The sequence below is a fragment of the Giraffa tippelskirchi genome, chromosome 8, assembly GCF_054371585.1.
Source record: "Giraffa tippelskirchi isolate mGirTip1 chromosome 8, T2T-mGirTip1v1.2.pri, whole genome shotgun sequence".
Lineage (NCBI taxonomy): Eukaryota > Metazoa > Chordata > Mammalia > Artiodactyla > Giraffidae > Giraffa > Giraffa tippelskirchi.
The window spans coordinates 73,423,695-73,443,863 of NC_137282.1; the positions used below are offsets into that span (position 1 = coordinate 73,423,695).

Below are 20,169 nucleotides of genomic sequence, written 5' to 3' on the forward strand. Positions count from 1 at the left end.
CTGCAGATTTTTGTTTTTTTTTAATCTATTTTATTCTTTTAAAAAAAATTTTATTGTTTATTTTTGGCCGCCTCTTTGTCACTCTGTGGGCTTTTCTCTGGTTGTGGGGAGCAGGGGCTGCTTCAGCTTCAGTCCCAGTAGGGAGCCTGGTGCTTGGGGCGTGGACTCGGGGGCTCGCGGGCCCGGTGCTTGGGGTGCCCGGGCTTTGTTGCTCCGTGGCAGGTGGGATCTTCCAGGATCAGGGATAGAACTCATGTCCCCGAGCTCGCAGGTGGATTCTCATCCACTGAGCCACGAGGGAAGCCCTGTCTGCAGTCTCGTTTGGGAAACGTGGCTCCGAGGTCAGCGTGTGTCATTTCACCCCTACGTGGTGAGTCCTCCCTGGTGAAGGCAGAAGCAGCCCCTCTTGGACCCTCTGGAGGCTTCGTCCTCCGTCTTGCTGCTTGTCTTTACCTTGGAACGACTCACACTAAACAGGTTTGCCGGCTGGGCTCCTCCGCTTTGGTCGTGGGGCCAGGCCACCCCGCCCCCCGCCGGGTATGACCACTGCCCCCGAGTGGCGCGTGGGCATCCCATGGCCCTCATGCTGCATGACTTTTGTACAGAGTGACTCAGACCTTGCTTGTGACACTCCCCACACCTACGAAGTAATTCATAAGACCGGAGTCACTCTGCCCTGGTCTCACTGAGCAGAGGACCTTGTCAGAGGATGATGGTGGTCTGGTCATTTGGGGCCCTCAGCCTCTGGTGAGCGGGTCAGCTCGTTGATGGCTCCTTTGGCTCAGTGACTGTAAAAAGAGAAAGACCTGCAACCAGGGAGTCTGTTTCCTAATTGCGGCTTATGGTTTCTGCTCAGCTGACCCCAGTCTCACATCCTTCTCTCTGAGTTCAGCACTGCAGTTCCCAGGAAAAAAACTGAAAACACTCAGGTAGATTTTTGCTGTTTGGCAATTGTGCACATCCTGTCTCAGAGTGTTACTTTTGGGATTTGCCTGCTCACAACATTCTACCTAACGTTGTAGGAACACTAAATCCCGTTTTCTTTACGTGCCTCTGTATTTGATGTGTATATCACCTTGTGCTCTGTTTGGCAGGGGATGGAGGGCAAATTTTGAGTCTGTAAATTTGTCTGTAAGATAATAAGGGAGATGAGAGATCAAGGTTATGAATCTCTCTGTGGTATGAATTAAGCATTTCTCACAGGTCACCTGATTACCATCTGGTACCAACCGGAGAGGTGGAACTGGACCGACTAGTTGGGGGGCGTCTCTCGCAGGGTTTCTGTTTATAACTGGGGCACCTCCACCCCCGGCCCCCGCAGGGCTGACATTTCCTGTGCTTCATCTTCCGGCGAGTACAGCATCCAGGGCACCCTCTCCCACTCCGTGAAAACCAAGAATGTCCAGACTTGGCCCTGAGTGGGGTGTTCTAGCTGAGGGTGTACTTCAGTTGGCCCCGGAAGCAGCCTGGCTCTGCAGCCCTTGAACCAGCAGTTTTATCAAGGCATTTTTGTTGTTACAGTGATGTCTTTGGCCTTGGGAGACTTAAGGAATCTTTGTAAGCCAAGATAATGACAGCCATTAGCTTCCAGCTTGTCATTTGCACCAGAGGGAACCTGGCTTAGCTGATGCTCAGGAGCAGAAGTTTGGATGCCCAAAGAGACTTTTTTTTCAGTATTTATTTTTATTTTACTTATTTGGCTGTGTTGGATTTAGCTGCAGCACGCAAACTCGTAGTTGCAGCATGTGGGATCTAGTTTCCAGATCAGGGATGGATGGAACACAGGCCCCTGTGTTGGGAGCACAGAGTCTTAGCCACGGCTGGAATAGACTTTAGACCAATCTCATCTTCTCCTGCCTATGGCTCAGAGGTTAATCAACCCTTCTGGGGTCACAAAGCAGTAGGAGTAAAACTGGCGAGAAAGAGTCGAGACCCCAGCCTGAGCCTTTAGCATGTTTTGAGTCTCTTGGATCCAAGCCAGAGACACCGTGTTTGGTGGTTCAAAAATATGCTTTGCCGAGAAAGAAATGGACATAATGAATACTCATAGGAGCAGGAATGACTCTAGGAAGGTACATTTTTCTGTGATAAATGTCTTTTCTTTCTGGGAAGTTTTTGTTTTGCCACAGTTGTTAAGGAACTAGTATTCACGAGACTGAGACCAAGTGGGTGCTGTTTCGGGGGCTTCAAAGAGCTCCAGTACATGGAGCAGAAAGAATGGGGTGAGAGGCAAAGTGGCAGATAAAAGCTGCTTTATTAGAATAGGAGATGCCCTGAGAACGCACTGGCTAGTTTTACAATCAGAGGAAAAGTGGGGAGGGGAGGAGACCTTCTTCGTCTTTCTTGAGTAGAGGTCATGCTTCCATCATCAGCTCCTCCTCCTCCGGGCTGAGCAGGGGAGTTTTCTTGACTCTACACGGTCAAGCAAGGTCCACAAATTACTGCTTTTTTGTGTGTACAGAGAGCATGTTGTGGGGATCACTAACTTACTGAGCTCACGGGCAGGATGTGGGCCTCACGTCACCATTGTTTTGTTGTTGGGGGCGTGTCTCGTGCTTCTATCCCACAGTTCTGTTGCTCAGCAAGCCTGCTCTCTTGAGAGATCATGAACCTACAGGGTCTCCCATACTGTTCTACTCACAGTCCCCGAGTGGGATGAACTATTTAATCGCCCACGTTGACCCTTCACTCTGACCCTGTCAAGACTAGCTGCGGTTCAAGGCACCATGAGACCCGTGTGGGGACCTGGAGGCCGGCATGTTGGAGGCAGCAGGGAGGAGACTGGGCTCGCCTCTGAATACAACAAGGACAAGTGGGGTCACAGCCAAGGAGCAGGGTGTGTCTGGGGGGCTGGGGGACCAGATGTTCCTGGGAGGAATCATCAAGGCCAGGGGATTCTCACTGGACACTCAACAGTGAGACCCAGGTGATAACATGGGGAGGTGGGGCTGAGGAATCTGATCAGATATCCAGAGTGCAGGATTTTTGCTAAAGCTGAACTAAAGGTGCAAGGACAGACCCAAGGTCAGGCTTTGAGGACGGGGGGCAGCTTGGCTCGAGCTGGTGGGGACCCCGATCGCCAGCATAGCCAGAGTCCAGTCTGGGCTTGTTTCTGACCCGTAGTCCGCAGATAGCCAGCACAGGTCCAGTGCTTTCAGCTGTTGATTGGCAGCAGGGTGTGGGGGTGTCATTCTCCAGAGTAACACTCCAGAGTCACTCCACTCTGGAGAGTGACTCCCGGGTTTAAAACTGGGGAGATCCCCCCCCACCTTGGTTCTTAGGAAGAGAGGAGAAATCCCACCCCCATCTGCTAATGTCTTCTAAAAACCTGTCTTTTTCTTGATTAAACAATGAGCATGTACTGCTTATATGATCAGAAAGATGCCGCCCTGGCCACCTCCTCTACAAGGTGTGTTTCCGGTCCTCTTCTGTACACCCTCGCAGCTTGGATCCCCAAACGCAGCCTCCCTGAGCCCTGTGGGAAATGGGACCAGTCAGTCAGTCAGTTACCCTCACCCCGGCTTGGCTTCCTTACCTATAACACATGGGGAGGGTGCCTGCAGCTGAGGTAGGAATCTACCATTTACAGAAACGGCTTAGCTTGGTCACACACACACACACACCACCCCCAGCAGGGAGAGGGGTCCAAGTGGGAGAAGGTGGACTGCAGGAGGCCAGTGGCCAGGCTGGGAAGGCAGGTGCCTCACCAGGGAGGACAGATCCAGGGCAGGAATCAGGGGCATTTCATTCACAGTCTTCTCAATTCCCCCAGTTATTTACCACTAGGTACACCTGTAATTTTTGGAAAACATGACTGCTTTTATCACGATGCTTTAAAGATAGCAGAGCAGATGACAAGACCCTTGAAGGTACTGAGGAATTTACTGCCTGTGTGACTAGCAAGTCATCACCTGGCGCCGCCGACCCCAGCTCCTCCTCTGCAAGGCAGCCTGGTCACCATCGCGCGGAGGGACGGAGCGCTGTGCTCCGGAGCAGAGGCAGGGAGGCGGTGGCTCCCCCAGCGGTTCACATCTATTTGCACAGGACAGGTAGGACTCCGGGGTTCAGCCTAAACTAGACAACGAGCCAAGCCTAATGTGAGCGGAAACCTCCAGTGTGCTGGAGGGACACAGTAATCGTTGATACTTTCTTTTCAAGGGCGCTGATCATTTCCATGTCTTATTTCATCCTCAGAGAAGTCCTGAAAGGTAGCTGAGGCCGTGGTTCTCCTCACGGGTTACGGGGCAGAAGACTGCGGAGTCTGCGGGCTGGCAGGCCTTCCTGCAGCTCAGTCGTGAAGCCGGGGGCCTCAGGCAGCGGGTCAGGCTGGGGCGGGAGGGCAGAGCCCGCTTCCCACGGGACCCCACGGGCTGTTTCTGCCGCACCCACACTGGTCACTGGTCACCGCGGAGGTGTCGGGCACGGGCCCAGGGGCTAGTAACACCGCAGTCAGAAAATCAACAGGGAACCGGGACAAAGGCATGAGAGCACAGGATGCCCAGCGGTGACAAGTGTCCTGGAGACAGACACGCTCGGGGGTGAGACCCCGGGGACGGCTCTGCCGGGGACAAGGGAGCACGCGGGCGGCCGGGTGTGCGCGGGGGCCGCGGGTCAGCGGGGTCTCACAGCCTCTCCCCGCTGCTCCATCCGGGGCGCAGGGCTGCCTGGCTTCGGGCCGGGAGGTGGTCCCGGCGCTCCGGAGCCCGGCCCCGTGCGCCCGGGGCGAGGCCCCCACGCTGGGCGGGGGCCAGGCGGCGGAGAGGACGCGGGCGCAGGGTTCACCCGCACCCCCACGGCCCCGCGAGCCGCCGGGCAGCAGCGCGGTCCCTGCCCCGGGCACGCGCCCCCAGCCGGGGCCCGGACCCGGCTGCCCCGGCGCGCGCGCGGCCAGCCTAGAGGGAGCCGGTCACCTGCCCGGCCGAGGGGAAACTGCGCCCGCGGCCTCTGCCGGGGCGGGTCCCCGGGGCTGCGCCGGGTGTCTCCGCGGGGCGCGGCGGGGGAACCGAGGCGTGGCTGGGCCGCGTTCCCCGCGAGTGCGGGACCGGCGGCCCTTTCCTGGTCCAACTCGGCCCGGAGGAACCGACCTGGGCCGTGAGGGGGGCGCCCCCGGCTGGTTCCCTAGAGGCCGGAGAGCTCCAACCCGCCCCACGCTCGTGTACGACCCCTCCGTGCGGTGGTACGGCCCGCGCCCCCTGCGTGCGGTGGTACGGCCCGCGCCCCCGTCCGGCCCGCGGTCTTGGTATCGCCCACAGGCGGGAGGCCACGCCCCCGGACGCGCATGCGGGGCGCCGTGACGCCGCGGTGCTCCGGTGGGCGCCGGGCTGGGGCGGGTTCTCCTGCTGATCCGCGTTTCCTCAGCTATCTGAGCGCTCCAGCCCCGCGCCGAGGAGCCCCGCGCCCACCAGGTGCGGCCAGCGGTGCTTGACGGCCGGGCCTGGACTGTGGGGGCGGGGGTCCGGCTCGCCAGTCCTCAGGTGAGCGCGCAGGGGGTCAGGTCGTCCGGTTCGCAGGTGGGCCGGGCAGTGGTCTGGTCGCTCAGTCCTCGGGTGAGCCGCGCGGGGGTCTGATCGCCCCACGCGCAGGTGGTCCAGCAAGGATCGGGTCGCTCCGTCCTCAGGTGAGCATGCAGAGGGACAGGTCGTCCTGTCCGCAGGTGGGCCGGGCAGTAGTCTGGTCGCTCCGGTCCCAGGTGAGCCGCGCGGGGCTCGGGCCGCTGTGGGAGGGGTGCAGTCCGCAGGCGGTGCGCGAGGACGCTGACAGGCCGGCCGAGACCAGGTCGTGCTCGCTGTAGGAGTTGTTTATATTTTCTGAATTATGTTCATTGAGCATGTTTTTTAACTTACTTTTTGTATGTCAAAAAGTAAGTTTATTCTGCGTTAAAATTGACATAAAATGGGTTGTACCATTTTAAAACTTGGAGAACACCTCTTTTTTAAAACTTGGAGAACACTGCAGATTAAAAGGATGCAATTTTGTGGGTGGAATAGAGAATAGGAGCTTTTTTTAGGAGATGGAAAGTACTGAAAAGTAAAAGAGGAGAGCTCCACAAGGTGAGATGGAAATTGACCAGTTTTTAAAGACTTGGCTGGTTCTCTCCAAGCCATCAGTTGCTGCCACATCTTTAACTCAGCGGGATCTTCCTGCATGTCTTCACATGAGCTCTGCTCTGCATCATCAAATCAGTGATATTCTTTTTTTTTTGGAGTATGATTGCTTTACCACGTTGAGCATGTCTTTTAATTTTGGAAAAACAATGTTAATTCTCAAAATAGAGAAGCGTAATTCCTGAGCAAACAGGGAGCACAGATCAGGCTGAACTCACTCACTGAGGAAAGACCCTCAGAGAGGACAGAGCCAGCGCCAGGACGGCAGTTGGGGTGGGGGATAGTTCAGGGACGCTGCACCTCATCGGTGCTTCTGGCTGACCTCACTGCGCGGTCCCCGCTGAATAGACCTGCTGTGTGCCCTGGAAGGTCAGGTGACCTTCAGGGGCCTGCAAGCAGCCCGGGGTGCTATAAGAAAGCCAGTGGGAGCTCACACCTGCTCTGGTGGCAAGAGCCCTGTGCCTGGGACGGGGCTGCGGAAACTCTCCTCTTCAGGTTCCTAAAACACCTGGTCCAATGCAGGGCCGCGGCCGAAACCACCAAATCTTGTGAAAGAGTGAGACGAGGTTTGTACATGGATTGATTTCCAGCCCCGGAGCCACCCAGGACTGAAAGAGCAGTGGGTCCGTGCTCCTGGGTGTGGCTATGCAGGGGGAAGTGACAGTGACCTAGAGCTGGGGCCTGAGGTAAGGCCAGCCTGCTGCCACAGGACCAGCTGGCCCCGGGTCCCCTTGCCTAAAAGGTGAGGGGGGTGGTGGGGTGGGGGGCAGGCGCTGAGCCGCTGGAGCTCTGCCTGCCGCCCTCTGGTCTGTGCTGCCTTCCTGAGCAGGGCCCGGCTGCACCCTGGGGTGCCACTTGCCAAGGGGCAGCAGTGCCACCTCGGGGTTCTGGGGGCTGTCTGGCCGCCAATTATGTTCCTGCAGACCATCTCCAACCCAAGGCCTGGCCTTGTCCCCTCATGGCTCAGATGGGTCACCTCACCTGTGTGTCCCCAAGGCCCAGGGTGACAGGTTGGACCTGCCCAACCTGCCCAGAAGCTCTGAGCAGGCAGCTGTGCAGGAGGGTGTGTTCAGGGAGGGCTTGAGCAATGACCAGGGTGGGGCGGCTATACTGGGATCTAGTCCTGGGGGTCAGGTACTGGGGTGGAGTCCTGGGGGTGGAGTACTGGGGGTGGAATACTGGGTTCGGGTCCTGGAGTTGGGTCCTGGGTGGAGTACTGGGGTCGCATCCTGGGGTCAGGTCCTGGGGTCAAGTCCTGGGGATGGAGTACTGGGGTCGGGTCCTGGGGTCAGGTCCTGGGGGTGGAGCACTGGGGTCAAGTACTGGGGGTGGAGTACTGGGGGTCGGGTACTGGGGTGGAGTACTGGGGGTCGTGTCCTGGGGTTGAGTCCTGGGCGTGGAGTACTGGGGTCATGTCCTGGGGTCAGGTCTTGGGGGTGGAGTACTGGGGGTCAGGTACTGGGGTTGGGTCCTGGGGGTAGAGTATTGGGGTCAGGTCCTGGGGGTGGAGTACTGGGGTTGAGTCCTGCGCGTGGAGTACTGGGGTCGTGTCCTGGGGTCAGGTCCTGGGGGTGGAGTACTGGGGGTCGGGTACTGGGGAGGAGTCCTGGGGATGGAGTACTGGGGGTCGTGTCCTGGGGTCGGGTACTGGGGGTAGAGTATTGGGGTCAGGTACTGGGGTGGAGTCCTGGGGGTGGAGTACTGGGATTGGGTCCAGGGGGTGGAGTACTGGAGTCGGGTCCTGGGGTTGGGTCCTGGGGGTGGAGTCCTGGGGGTGGAGTACTGGGGTCAGGTCCTGGGGATGAAGTATTGGGGGTCGGGTACTGGGGTTGGGTCCTAGGAGTGGAGTACTGGGGTCGGGTCCTGGGGGTGGAGTACTGGGGTCGGGTCCTGGGGATGGAATATTGGGGGTCGTGTACTGGGGTCGGTTCCTGGGGATGGAGTATTGGGGGTCGGGTACTGGGGTTGAGTCCTGGGGGTGGAGTACTGGGGTCGGGTCCTGGGGGTGGAGTACTGGGGTCAGGTCCTGGGGGTGGAGTCCTGGGGTGGAGTCCTGGGGGTCGGGTACTGGGGTTGGGTGCTGGGGTCGGAGTCCTGGGGTCGGTTCCCGGGTCTGTACAGGGAGTTGTGTCCGTGTGTCTGATGGGTCCCCACCTCGGCTCTGTCTGGCCTGAGAGCTTCAGTGTCTGCCTTGACCTCAGCACAGATCCTGGAAGGCGTGAGGACCCGGAACCCAGCTGAGGTTGCCCGTCAGTGACTCTGGAGGCCCATGGTTTCCCTGGCTCCTGGGTGCTGGGAGCCACCCTCCCCTCCGCCTTGACCTCAGGCCGCTTCTCCTGTGTCCTCAGAGGCTGGTGATCAACTCTGCTGTGGCCTCGCGTCTCCACTTCCCACCCTCCCGTCCCCTCTGCCCGGCCCCTCAGGACCGCACGTCTCCATGTGCTGCCTGGTGGGCAGCAGGGAGGTCAGAGGAGGGGACGTGGCGTGTGGGGTGCTGGTCCATCCCAGGGTTTCTCTCTGGGATGACCGGGTTTGGCTTGGTTTTTAACTTGGCTCACAGTTAAAACCACCTGCAGCACACAGGAGGCGTTCACACGCTCTCAGTTACGTTCACTTGGTTAAGAAAAGGAAGCCACTAAACCACCGCTCCTCAGGGTCGCCGGGCCCTAGAGCTGGGGGCACCGGGCATGTGGTTCCGCACCTGCTTCGGGCACCTGGGCATGTCAGACACGCCTGCAGCTGGCCCTTCAGGGCAGTGAGGGCAGGCCCTGGGCAGGCGCCCGGGGCGCTCCGCGTGATTGAAAGGAACAGACGTGCCCGCAGGTGGCCTGAGGCCCCTGGCCCGGCTCTGAGGGCCTGAGCACACGGTGGTCAGAGACCCGCGGAGCGGCCTGGGCTCGCCCGGCTCCTGGGAATCCGCGGTCCCTGTGAGCCGAGCAGACGTCCGGTCAGCAGCCCAGCGTCCGCTCCTGCCCTCCGCTCAGCCAGCCTCTGTCCTGCAGTCAGACTCTGGGCTCCTGGGTTCCCACTCCTAAACAGTGGAGCCGGGGTCAGAACCCACCGCTCTGTCTGGTTCTTTAGTCCCAGGGCCCTGGGGTCCCCCAGCTGTGGAGAAGGGGCACCTGTACGGGCCACTCCCCTAGTGAGCTCAAGTTGTTTAGTCAGAGCTTTTCAGGGTCACAGGGGAAGGGGAACCCCCATTTCAAGACAGAGCTCCATGAAGTGAGGTGCTGGCTCGGAGCGCAGTGCCGGGGGAACGTGTGAAGGGAGGGGCCGGACAGGGCGAAGGCTCGGGAGGGGCTGCCTTTCAGCAGAGCTCAGGGTCGCGCGGCCCCTGCGTGGGGTTCGGCTCTGCACCGTGAGGCTTCCGTCTCACTCCCCGGCCCACTCCCGTCAGAGCTGCCCCCACCCTGTGGGGCTGGAAGCTGACCCCTGCGGGACCAGACGGCTCTGGGTTCTGTTCTGAGAGGGTCAGGCAGGTGTGGCCACGGAGGACGACAAAGCCCATGGTGCTCACAGGGCCCAGAGGCGGGGCCGGGGGGTCAGGGGCAGAGGACAGGACAGAGGGGGATGGAGGCCACGGCCTGTCCTGGGGTTTCCAGGGAAAGGCAGGCAGGGTGGGGTGAACACACGAGACTGGCCTGTTCTAGTGATTTCTCTGGGCTTTGGGTGACAGGGGTGTTCTGAGCTGCCGGGCACCCGGCCGGGGTGACACGGGCAGAGGAGTGTCCTCTCCTGGAGGCAGGGCAGGTGGCGGAGGCCAGGCCTGGCCGGGGGCTTGGCACAGGTCGCGGGTGGCTCCTGGTGGGCCCTTGGCTGGTGGGGTGGCGTCTTGGGAGTCCAGATGTCAGAACATCACAGTAGACAGAAATATAGATATATACATACACAGAGATGTGTACACATATAGATGTACACACAGATGTACACAGATACACACACACAAATACACGTACGCACAGAGATCACAGAGATACACACACACAGATACACGCACACAGAGATGTACACACATAGTTACACATACAGATGTACACACAGAGATACACATACACACAGATGTACACACAGAAATACATGTATGCACAGATGTACACACAGATGTACACGCAGAGATACACGCACACACACGTGCACACACAGATGAGTCGGGCCCGTGTCTTTCCCTGCCCCGTCCACACCCCCTCCGTCTGTCACGACAGTGTCTCTCGTGCCTCTGTCCCTCCAGCGGAAGCTTTCTTGCTGTGTTTGTGTCACCCAGACGCAGAAGCACAAGGTGGAGGCTTGTTACCCGTGCTGTGACCGTCTCCCTGGCGCAGGCGCAGCCTGCTTGCTGCTCCGTCCGGCCAGCAGAAGGTCAGGCTCTGTTCTTCTCCAGGGTGAGGACGGGTGCATGAGGGTCCGGGGGCCGCGGCCCTGGCGCAGCGTGCAGACCCCGGCCTGGCCGAGACGACGTGGGCAGCATGAGCCTCCTGGGTGCCGGCGCCCTTGACCTGGACTACACCTCCGGGCAGGTCCGCTGGGCACTGGCAGCCGCCGGCTGTGCCTTCTATCTGGGCGTCTTCGTGGTCTGCCACTGGTTGTCCTCCTCCCTGAACGCCACCTACCGCTCGCTGGTGGCCCGCGAGCAGGTCTTTTGGAACCTGGCAGCCACACGCGCAGTCTTCGGCGTCCAGGGCACTGCAGCGGGGCTGTGGGCGCTGCTGCTGGACCCCGTGCTCCAGGCCGACAAGGCGCTCGGCCAGCAGGACTGGTGCTGGTTCCACCTCACCACGGCGACTGGCTTCTTCTTCTTCGAGAACCTCGCCCTTCACGTGTCCAATGTGCTCTTCCGCACTTTCGACGGCTTCCTGGCTGTGCACCACCTCTTCGCCTTCCTGGGGTTTCTCGGCTCGGCGGTCAACCTCCAAGCCGGCCACTACCTGCCCATGGTCACGCTGCTCCTGGAGATGAGCACGCCCTTCACCTGCATCTCCTGGATGCTGCTGAAGGTAGGCGCCCCACACCCGCCTGGTCGGTTCCTCCAGAGCCTCTGCGCCCGGCTACGGAGGGAGGGCAGTGGCTGAGCGTGGTCCCTTCACCCCTGATGCCCCTGCTGCTGGCCCCTTGTGGCCTGTGCTGTCCCCAGGCTGGGTTAGAGCGTAAAGGCAGGAGGAAGCTCATTCTGATCGAATTCCATTGTAATAATTTTAAGCAACTCTTTCAGGCTTCCAGCCCATGGCAGGAGAAGACGTGGTGGATATTGTGCCTGTCTTAGTGGACGGGGGTTTTTGGTAGATTCTCACTGGTTTGCCTGTGTCGGGTCTTCATGCTGGCGCTGTGGCTCCATAGTTGTGGCTCACAGGCTTAGCTGCAGTTGCCCCTGGCGAGTGGGATCAAACCCATGTCCCCTGCGTTGGAAAGTGGATTCTTAACCACTGGACTGCCAGGGAGGTCTCAGTAGACAGTATTTGTAAGCCCTTGAAAACGTGCTTTTTCTGTGTGTCTATATACATCTCTTGAAGGTTTTATTTCACCTTATCGTTATTTTGCACACATCTTCGTGGCCAGCACAGTACTGTCAGCCGTAGGACACGTGTGCAGCAGGTTTCTGGCGCTTACTCGTCTCGTCTGATTGACACGTGCTGCCTGTCGGTCGGTAACTCACCGCAGCCGCCCTTCCGCCCCGCAGCCGCCCTCTGCGGGTTGACTCTGGGACTGTCGGATGCCTCGTCTTTCCTGTCCTGGTTTGGGTCCCTGGGTGAGCGTCCTCCGGGTCCAGCCATGCTGCTGCACTCTGAAGAGCTCCCTCCTTTTCTCAGGCTGAGCAGTTTTCCAGTGTGAAGTGCGTTCTCCTCCCCCGCCGTCCATTAGGGAGCGCGCGGGGCGCTTCAGTCCCAGTTCCTGTGGCTCGCACCACGGTGAACACGGGGGTGCTGAGGCACTCCAGACCCTGGTTTCAGTTCCTTTTCTGGGCCCTCAGGCAGTTCCGTTTTTAGACACGGACCCCACACTGTTTCCCACAGTGGCTGCGCGTTCTGTGTTCCCACCAGCAGCGCAGACAGAGTCCTAGTTTCTCCACGTCCTCACCGATGTGTTTTCTTTGTTTCTTGGATGTTAGCTCATTGGCTTCGGTCTTGCTTTTCCCTGATGCCTGGTGACAGAGAGCGTGTTTTCATTTCATCTGTCTGTTGGCCATTTGCGTGTCATCTTTGGAAAGCCGTTCAAGTCCTTGGCCCATGTATAAATCAGATTCTTTGTTATTTTTTACTGCTGAGTTGTAGTCCTGTTTTAAAAAACGACTTTGTGGTTTTATTTATTTATTTTTGGCTGTGCTGGGTCTTCGTTGCTGCTCAGACTTTCCTCTAGTTACAGAGGACAGGCTCTTCCCTCCAGTTGCAATGCAAGGCTTCTCGCTGTGGAGGCGTCTCTTGTTTCAGCTCATGGGCTCTGGGGCTTGTGGGCTCAGCAGCTGCGACTCCTGGCCTCCAGAGTGTAGGCTCAGTAGATGTTGCTCAAGGGCTTAATTGCTGTGCAGCACGTGGGGTCTTCCTGGATCAGAGGTCAAGCCTGGGTCTCCTGCAGTGGCAGGCGGGATTCCTTACCACTGGGCCACCAGGGAAGCCCTGCAGTTCATATGTTCAAGGTTAATCTCTTACTATACACGTGGTTGGCAGATACTGTCTCCCGCTTTGTAGGTTGCCTTTTCACTCTGTTGTTTCCTTTGCTTTGAAGAAACTTTTTAGTTTGTCATCCCAGTCATTTATGTTCCAGTTGTCTTTTTTCTTGGTATAATGTTCATGAAATCATTGCCATGAAGCGTTTCCCTTTGTGTGCTTTTAGGAGTGTTGGATCTTACATTTCAGCCTTCAGTCCATCTCAAGTTGATTTCTGTGTAGAGTGTGAGATAGGGGCTCCGTTTCATTCTTCTAGGCATGAATGTGCAGTTTCCCAGTGGCACTGACTAAAGAGACCACCCCTTCCTGCTGTGTGGCTCTGGCACCTGCGCGTGTGGATATGTTCTGGGCTCTTGATGCTGTTCCTCTGGTCTCTCTTGGTCTCTCAGTTCATGCAGCTTTGATTCCTCTAGGTTTGTAATAGGGTTTGAAATCAGAAGATGTGGTTTCTCTAGCTTTGTTCTTTTCTTTCAAGATTGATTCGGGTATTTGGGGTCTTCTGTGGTTTCGTGTGAACTTTAGATTTTTATTGTTGTTAAAAATGCCATTGGAGTTTTGGCAGGGGTTACACTGTACACCTCCCATGTGGCTCAGATGGTAAAGAATCTGCCTGCCATGTGGGAGATCTGAGTTCGATCCCTGGGTCGGGAAGATCCCCTGAAGAAGGAAAAGGCAACCCACTCCCATATTCTTGCCTGGAGAATCCCATGGACAGAGGAGCCTGGTGGGCTACAGTCCAGGGGGTTGCAAAGAGTCAGACACTATTGAGGAACTGACACACTTTACACTGAACCTGTGCATGCCTGGCGACCTCCGCAGTGAGTTTTCCAGGTCACTTATTCTGTTCTTCAGCTCCTTGGTTTCCGCTGGGACTTTTTTTACATTCCATCTCTTCGCTAACGTTCCATTGTTAAAAGTCAGGTGTCTCTCTTGGCTGCGCGGGGTCTCTGCTGCAGCACGCAGGCTCTGTGGTCGCAGTGTCGGGCTTCTCGTCACCGTGGCTTCTCCTGTTGCAGACCATGGGCTCCAGGGCACTCAGGCTCGGCAGCTGTGGCGCACGTGCTTCGCTGCTCCGCGGCGTGTGGGGCCCCGTCCCTGCACTGGCAGGCAGATTCCCAGCCCCTCGGCCACCCACCGGGGAAGCTCAGCAACCCACTCTGCCCGTGTGTCCTCCTGCCCCCGGGAGCGTCCTCTGACGGTCCATGGGACTCCCCTCCGCAGGCCTGGGGATGGGTCCTGCCCCTCTGTGTGGAGTGAAAGGTTCTCCCTCATCTCCGGGCCTCTGTTGGGGAGTCCGTGCGTCAGACAGAGCTGACCTCTGCCCAGCTCACGACCATCCTCAACCTGGAGGAATCCCACCGATCGGCCCAACCCGGGGCTTCTTGTCCGCATCCTCCTGGGGAAAGACAGAGGCTGTGGCTTTTGTCTGCTTACCTGTTGGGAGCCCCGCCAACAAGTTGGGGTGCCAGATGCCCCAGCCCCTCCCTCTTCTGCGTGAAGCAGGGAGCTGGGGTCTCCTCCTGACCCCAGGGGGCTGTGGGACATGGACCATCCTATCGCTGCAGGGGGCCTGTCCTGGGGGCAGGGCCCTTTCCGTGGGTCCCTGATTCCTCACAATGGAGTTTGCCTGTGGCCTGCAGCTCACACAGGCCTCCCCCAGCGCCCCTCACACGTCAGGCACCGGTGGAGGGTGGTCTTCGGCAGCTCCTCCCCAGGTGGGGCAGCCTCCCTCCTCAGGAAGCAGACAGACCCCAGCTGTGTGGTGGACCCCAGAGAGGGGCACTTTGTTTGGGGTCTTTTTCCTCTGAAGTGTTTGGATGCCATTCACTCAGGATAGAAATGCAAAAGGGGGATCCAGGGATGGGACCCCCTTCTTGGAGCCTTGCTGTGTTTACCACGTGGTCAGTAGCCCCACAGCATAGCTGTCCCCTCAGCTAGGACCACTCAGAGCCAGCGTGTCCAGGTAGACTAGTTCTTCTAGTTCAGGTCCTGTTGAGCCTTGGGAGTAAATGCCGCTAGGATGCTGAATCCCTTCTAAGCCTTTTGTAAAGCTGCCGAGTTCTTGCTTCATCAGGCTTCAGGGTCCAGGCACTCTCTCCGTGGACTCTGGTTTGATGAGATGCGGGCGGGCGTCAGGACCAGACATCACCACCAGTGTGATGTAGTTTACACCCCAGGGGGGCTCATGCTTGTTTCCTCCTTCAGTTTGGTTCTGAAATGCTGTTTAGAAATAATAATAAATGAATTACACACTCAGACATCTAAGCTGATTCATCGACAGAGACACTAATTCAGGTGCAAATGAGATGATATTAAAAAAAAAAACAACAGTGAATTTATGTATAAATATATACCAGGCACACTACCTGCTGGGATCCAACCTAGACAAAGGAGCCTTGCATGGTTAAGTCTTAGATTGTTACTGACCCAGCTTTTCTCAGAGCATTTGGTGATGATGAATGCAAGAATTTTAGTGCCCAAGTAAGAGCAAAGATGCTCGGTTCTCAAGCTTGGAGTTTTCTGACCTTAATGTAATTATTGTAGGAGTAAAAGTTCATGCTTCTGGTGTGGATATTAGTGATTTAAGAGGACCGCTTTCAGTATGTGGGGAAACCATGGAAAAGAGAACATTTAGTGAACTTTGGAGGAGACAGCTCAGTGGACAGAAGATGGCTTGCTGGCCGCTTGGGTGGAAAGGATGAGCAGTGGCCCCCTGTTTCCCAAGCATTCACAACTGACTCTGCACTTTGTGTGTGCACCCCAAGGCACGCTTAGCTCACACCCCCACTCAACAGTTTGTACATTTAACGTCCTTCGGGCCGAGGCAAAGGCTAAATCTTTCTCATGTGAGGAATCGTATCATTGAAAGCCTCAAACCTTACATGTTTTGGTGTTTGAGAAGCACTCTTTTCTGTCTAATTGTACAGTTTAAGGAATTTTACTTGTGTGAATCATGATTCTGACCGACATAAAGTGGAGAATGCCTGCCCCATGCAGTGGGTATAAAACTGTTTCTATAGAACTGTGTTTTTTCCCTAGTACTCTGTGGTTTTCTTTTTCTTTGAAATATTGACATTTAATCCATTTGAAAAAAAGTATTTTTCAGTAAGATGGGAAGTGAGATCCCACTGGATTTCCCAGGAAATGAGCAAGCATCCCGATGTAATTACATCATCCATCCTTTCCCTGGAGAGTTGAAATGCTGCCCAGTATCAGCTCTCCATATGTTTTACTTATTTCTGCACTTTGCGTTGTTTATTTCTTGCACTGGCATCACCTTATTTCGGAAGTGTCACCATATTTCATCCTTTACTGAGGCACCTTCAGCTCTCCTGGTGCATTTACTGCATGGGTGGAATTATTTAGAGTTATTTTAAAGTGATAAAATACGGAGGGAGGAATTCTCTTATTTGGAAGAATGTAATGTCTTTTGAGTGTTTTCCATCCAAGAACATAATGTGCCTCAATTCATCCAAGACTTTTTCCGAAGACCCGTTAGGGTCGTAGCGCTCCCCGCTCCCTGCTGTTTCACTCTGCCTCGTCCTTCTGCTATTCTTCACACTCATTTCTTAGTCTAGGCTTGGTAGAGGCTAATGTAAATGGAGTTTTTAATATTTAAAACTGCTGGAATAAATGGGGTGCTTCTCTGGGTATTATCTGCAGATGATTTAAACATCCCTGGTAGTAGAAGAAGACACGGTCATGTCTGGTCTAGAAACGGCGGGCAACTCACATTTTCTCTAAAGTTATTTCTGGAAGTTCACAGTACTTCAGACAAGGAAGCAACCTGCTTTTCCGCCTGTTTGAAGTTGGCCCTGGGTCACGGCTCCCGTTGCTTCTCGTCTTTCCGTGTCAGAGCTGTGTGTACACCTTCTGCAGCTCCGAGGGGTTAGGGTCTTCCTCTGCGACGGTGTGGTCTCTCCAGAGGCCGGTGTCCATGTCCCTTCAGGATTCGGCAGGTGCAGCTGCAGCGAAGCCACCCTGTTCCCAGGGTCGCCCGGCTGCCTGGCCCATGGCAGTGCCTCCCTGGACCCCTCTCCTCTGCACGTTCCAGATGGGCCCTCTCCTGGGAGGGGGGAGCCCCAGCCCCAGTGTGGCCCAGGGCGGCGAGGAGAGGCCAGGGTGCACAAGCTTGTGGGTGTGGGGCGAGCGGGCCGTCCCGGTGCAGCGAGATCCCCTCCACAAGCCATGAAGTCCCATGTCTGTGCACACAGTCTGCTGTGCAGAGTCTTCAAGTTTCCTGTTGGGTTTTGGCTGCAGCTAGTTTTACTGTGAATTTAAAATAATTTTAGGGCAAGTCCGTTTGGGCTTGTGTCCCTGGGCTACTGGGGTGACAGTGCCAGAAGACAAACAGGGACAGATCTCATCCCGAGCCTGTCTCCCAGGGCCTGGGGAGGTTGGTCACGGGTGATGGGCGTGTCTCCCAGCATCGCCTAGTCACTGGCTGGGTGCAGTGTGTGCACGACCCTGGGGGAGTCCCAGGGAGGGCGGTGGCGTGAGGCGCTGGGCGGCGGCGGGCCGGGTGGGCAGCGGGAGGCAGCGGGAGGCCCACGGCCGCGGCCCTGACCGCGCTCTGCCCCCGACAGGCCGGCTGTGCGGACTCACGGCTCTGGAGGCTGAACCAGTGGGCCATGGTGCACCTGTTCCACTGCCGGATGGTGCTCACCTACCACATGTGGTGGGTGTGTCTGGGCCACTGGGCCAGCCTGGCCCGCAGCCTCTTCCCGCCGCACCTGGCGCTCTTCGTGGTCGGCCTGGCCCTCCTCACGCTGCTCATCAACCCCTACTGGACCCGCAAGAAGACGCAGCAGCTGCTCAACCCCGTGGACTGGAACTTCGCACCTGGCCGCCCCAACGGGCCGGCGCCGCCCAAGAAGGCCAGGTAGCAGCCTTGGCCCCCAGCCCGTGGCCGCCCCCAACGCCGACGCCGACTCCGACCCCGACGCCAGGTGTGCCTGCCCCGGGCGTGCGTGCGTGCCGCGTGGCGCCGGGCGGCCCGGAGTGGACGTGCCCAGGGACGACGTCCCGCCCGGCCTGTGCCGCGGGGCAGCCCCCGAGGCATCCCTGCAACCTCCTCACGGCCCTGCTCGCGTGGGCAGGAGAGAAGGCCCGCAGGTCGTCACCCTGTCAGCAGTCCTGGGGCCGCCAAGGGGGCTTCTCCCCAGCGAAGCTTATCCAAGTGAGAATCTTGTTTCCCTTTTGTGTGGCTCTGCTGATGCGTGGAGGGAGATGTGAGGAATCACTTGTCTAGATGTTAGAGCTGCTTTTAACTAAGTGTCCAGCCAGCCCCTTCCTCCTAATCGCTGTAGGTTTCGAGTCAGGGAGCCGTCGGGGGGCCCGGGCCCCAGCGGTGCTGGACTGCAGGCCCCCTTCCTTCCTCCTGGTGACCAGCCCTGCCGCCACCCTCACGTGTTGGCCCCACGGTTTAATTGACAGTGCTGACATCTTATTCTTGCCACGAATGTGCAATTAAAATGAAAAGCTTGTATCTGTTGAAAGTGCCCTTGAGTGTTTTTGGAAAACACATTTATTGGTCGTGAGAGTCTCGTGTGCCCTGGGGAGCGCGGGGGTGGGGGGCGCCTTCTGGTGCTGAGACTCGGCCGCACACGGGTCAGGAGGGGTAACACCTGCTTGCGTCACCTGGAGAGGCGGTTTCAACGTTAAACACACCCAGCAAACCCGTTCCTCCTGGTGCTTCTCCCCCTCGTGCAGACCCTGGGGGCCAAGCAGGCTGTTTCCACCGCCCAGAACTTGAATAAAGTGACCGACGTTTACAGCACCTGAAGGCACGTCCGTGTGTAGCTCAGTGCCATTCACCTTGCCACGGAGGTTTTCCGTCTTGGAGATGCAGCTGTGATGATATGTCTTCACGTGCTCAAAACTCAGGTTAAGATCTGAAACAGTCAGCTTGATTCCCACGTGACCCTCACTGGGACTTTGACCTTCCGGGTTGTGTCTGCATCTTGTCTCGGCCAAGCTGGTGTTGGCTCCACCCTGACCGACTTTCCGGGAAGATACAGCTGGCCATTCGGGCAGAAGGAGCCTCCTGAGATGATGACCCAGCATCCCAGTGCCTCCGCTGCCAGACAGCGTTTGCCTTCCTCCACCCCGAGGGTCCCCTCGCTCGGCTCTGCCGGCGTTGCTGCTCTGGGCCCCGGGGCTTTCCCAGTCACAGCGCTGGACGCCGAGGGTGCCTTGCTGTCTGGCACAAACCCCGCCGGGGAGTTGGCACCATCCATCTTCACAGCGGGACCTGAGGCTTGGGTGGTGGCCGGCTGGGCAGCGGCCTTGCAGCTGAGGCCCGTGGACTGTGTGTAGCATAGCAGCGCCCCGCTAACCCCGGGCAGCAGGCCCAGGTGTATCCCTGGTTTGCAGAGCACGGAGCGGCCGTGTCTGCCTGTCTAGGTACCGCAGCCCCAGCAGGAGGCGCAGGGTCCAGGAAGGGCAGTGTCCAAAGTTCGGGGGTGAGAGCAGCCCCCGGCACAGCTCACGGGGGTCTCCGGAGGTGGGTGTGGCCGGGCACCCTGCTTCAGCCGGCTTCAGGACTGGTCGGGTGATGGGCTGAGGGGCTGACGTTTCTGCTCAGTGCGTCCATGTTTAAAGAAGCACAACTGGGAGACCGTCTCCTCTTCCTCCTGCACGTGGACCTTGGAGACGGGCTGGTCCCTGTGCCTCAGGATGGCCAGAGGCTGCCCCAGGACAGGGTGCGGAGCTGGCCGGTGGGGTGGGGGCCCCTCTGGGATCAGAGCGGGGAGGCTGGCTCCCGCAGGCATCCCTCGGGGTCCTCTCCTCAGGGCTCCAGGCTCTCACCTGATCTGTCCGTCTGATGGAGCCCCCGTGAGGGGGGCAGGACCCGGAGCTGGGGGAGCGGCCACAGCAGGTCCCAGTGAGCTGGCGCCACCCTGAAGGTCCAACGGGTTTCTCGTTGTCCGAGTCACGTCTGCAGCTCACCCAGAAGAAACCACCCCGAGTGGTGCCCACAGCCCCCTGGGTGCTTTCAGTTCACCTCCCTTTACTAAACTTCTGCTCTAGTGGGAGAGCTTACTAATGCAACATTTCTCTTTCTAAATTAAAGTTTCCCCCTTTTCCGTAACTAAACTATACAATGTATACACGGTTTTGCCAGATCATGTTTAGTGATGTGAAAAACTCAGAAACTTGTCTTTTTTCTCTGATGGCTGGGAACCCAGAGAGCTCGGAGGGGACCCCAGCTGAAGCCCCGCGCGCAGATCGGAGACGCCACAGCTCCCTCAGCAGGGCCTGGCCTCAGCGAAAGGAGCGGGCTGGGGGCCACAGCTAACTTCGGCCTGGTGTGTGTGCTGTTGCAGCGTCAGGCGCCGGCCTTTGCAGGCCTGGACATTGTGCTGTGTCCCCACGGCCCCCTCACACGCTGGCACCCTGGCCTCAGT

General features: G+C 57.8%; 1 protein-coding gene and 1 long non-coding RNA gene across 8 annotated transcripts; one reads left to right on the plus strand and one right to left on the minus strand.

Annotated features, from left to right (window-relative positions):
* Nucleotides 1-2,235: 2,235 nt before the first annotated feature.
* LOC145516280 (uncharacterized) lies at nt 2,236-4,946 on the minus strand. The gene is made up of 2 exons (XR_014061256.1): nt 3,912-4,946; nt 2,236-3,475 (listed from the first exon to the last, which is right to left on the minus strand). It is a non-coding gene; the product is annotated as an uncharacterized LOC145516280 (long non-coding RNA).
* Nucleotides 3,980-18,253, plus strand: CLN8 (CLN8 transmembrane ER and ERGIC protein). Of its 7 annotated transcripts, none has more exons than XM_081517418.1 (3): nt 3,980-4,049; nt 10,483-11,095; nt 17,347-18,253. In XM_081517418.1, exons 2-3 carry the CDS (start codon nt 10,568-10,570, stop codon nt 17,644-17,646), a joined length of 828 nt encoding a protein of 275 aa, XP_081373544.1. In that variant the 5' UTR covers nt 3,980-4,049; nt 10,483-10,567; the 3' UTR covers nt 17,647-18,253. The 7 variants fall into 7 exon arrangements, with proteins under 7 accessions (XP_081373544.1, XP_081373542.1, XP_081373539.1 ...); XM_081517416.1 differs by lacking the exon at nt 3,980-4,049 and adding an exon at nt 5,288-5,617 and having other exon boundaries at nt 10,333-11,095; XM_081517413.1 differs by lacking the exon at nt 3,980-4,049 and adding an exon at nt 5,288-5,617 and having other exon boundaries at nt 10,366-11,095.
* The last annotated feature ends 1,916 nt before the right edge of the window (nt 18,254-20,169 follow it).

What these genes read in the sequence shown, in the direction of transcription:
- CLN8 (XM_081517418.1), top strand. Translation starts at nt 10,568, where the DNA reads ATGAGCCTCCTGGGTGCCGGCGCCCTTGACCTGGACTACACCTCCGGG. An exon ending in TCTCCTGGATGCTGCTGAAG is followed by an intron (nt 11,096 to 17,346) that starts GTAGGCGCCCCA and finishes TGCCCCCGACAG; the next exon opens with GCCGGCTGTGCGGACTCACG.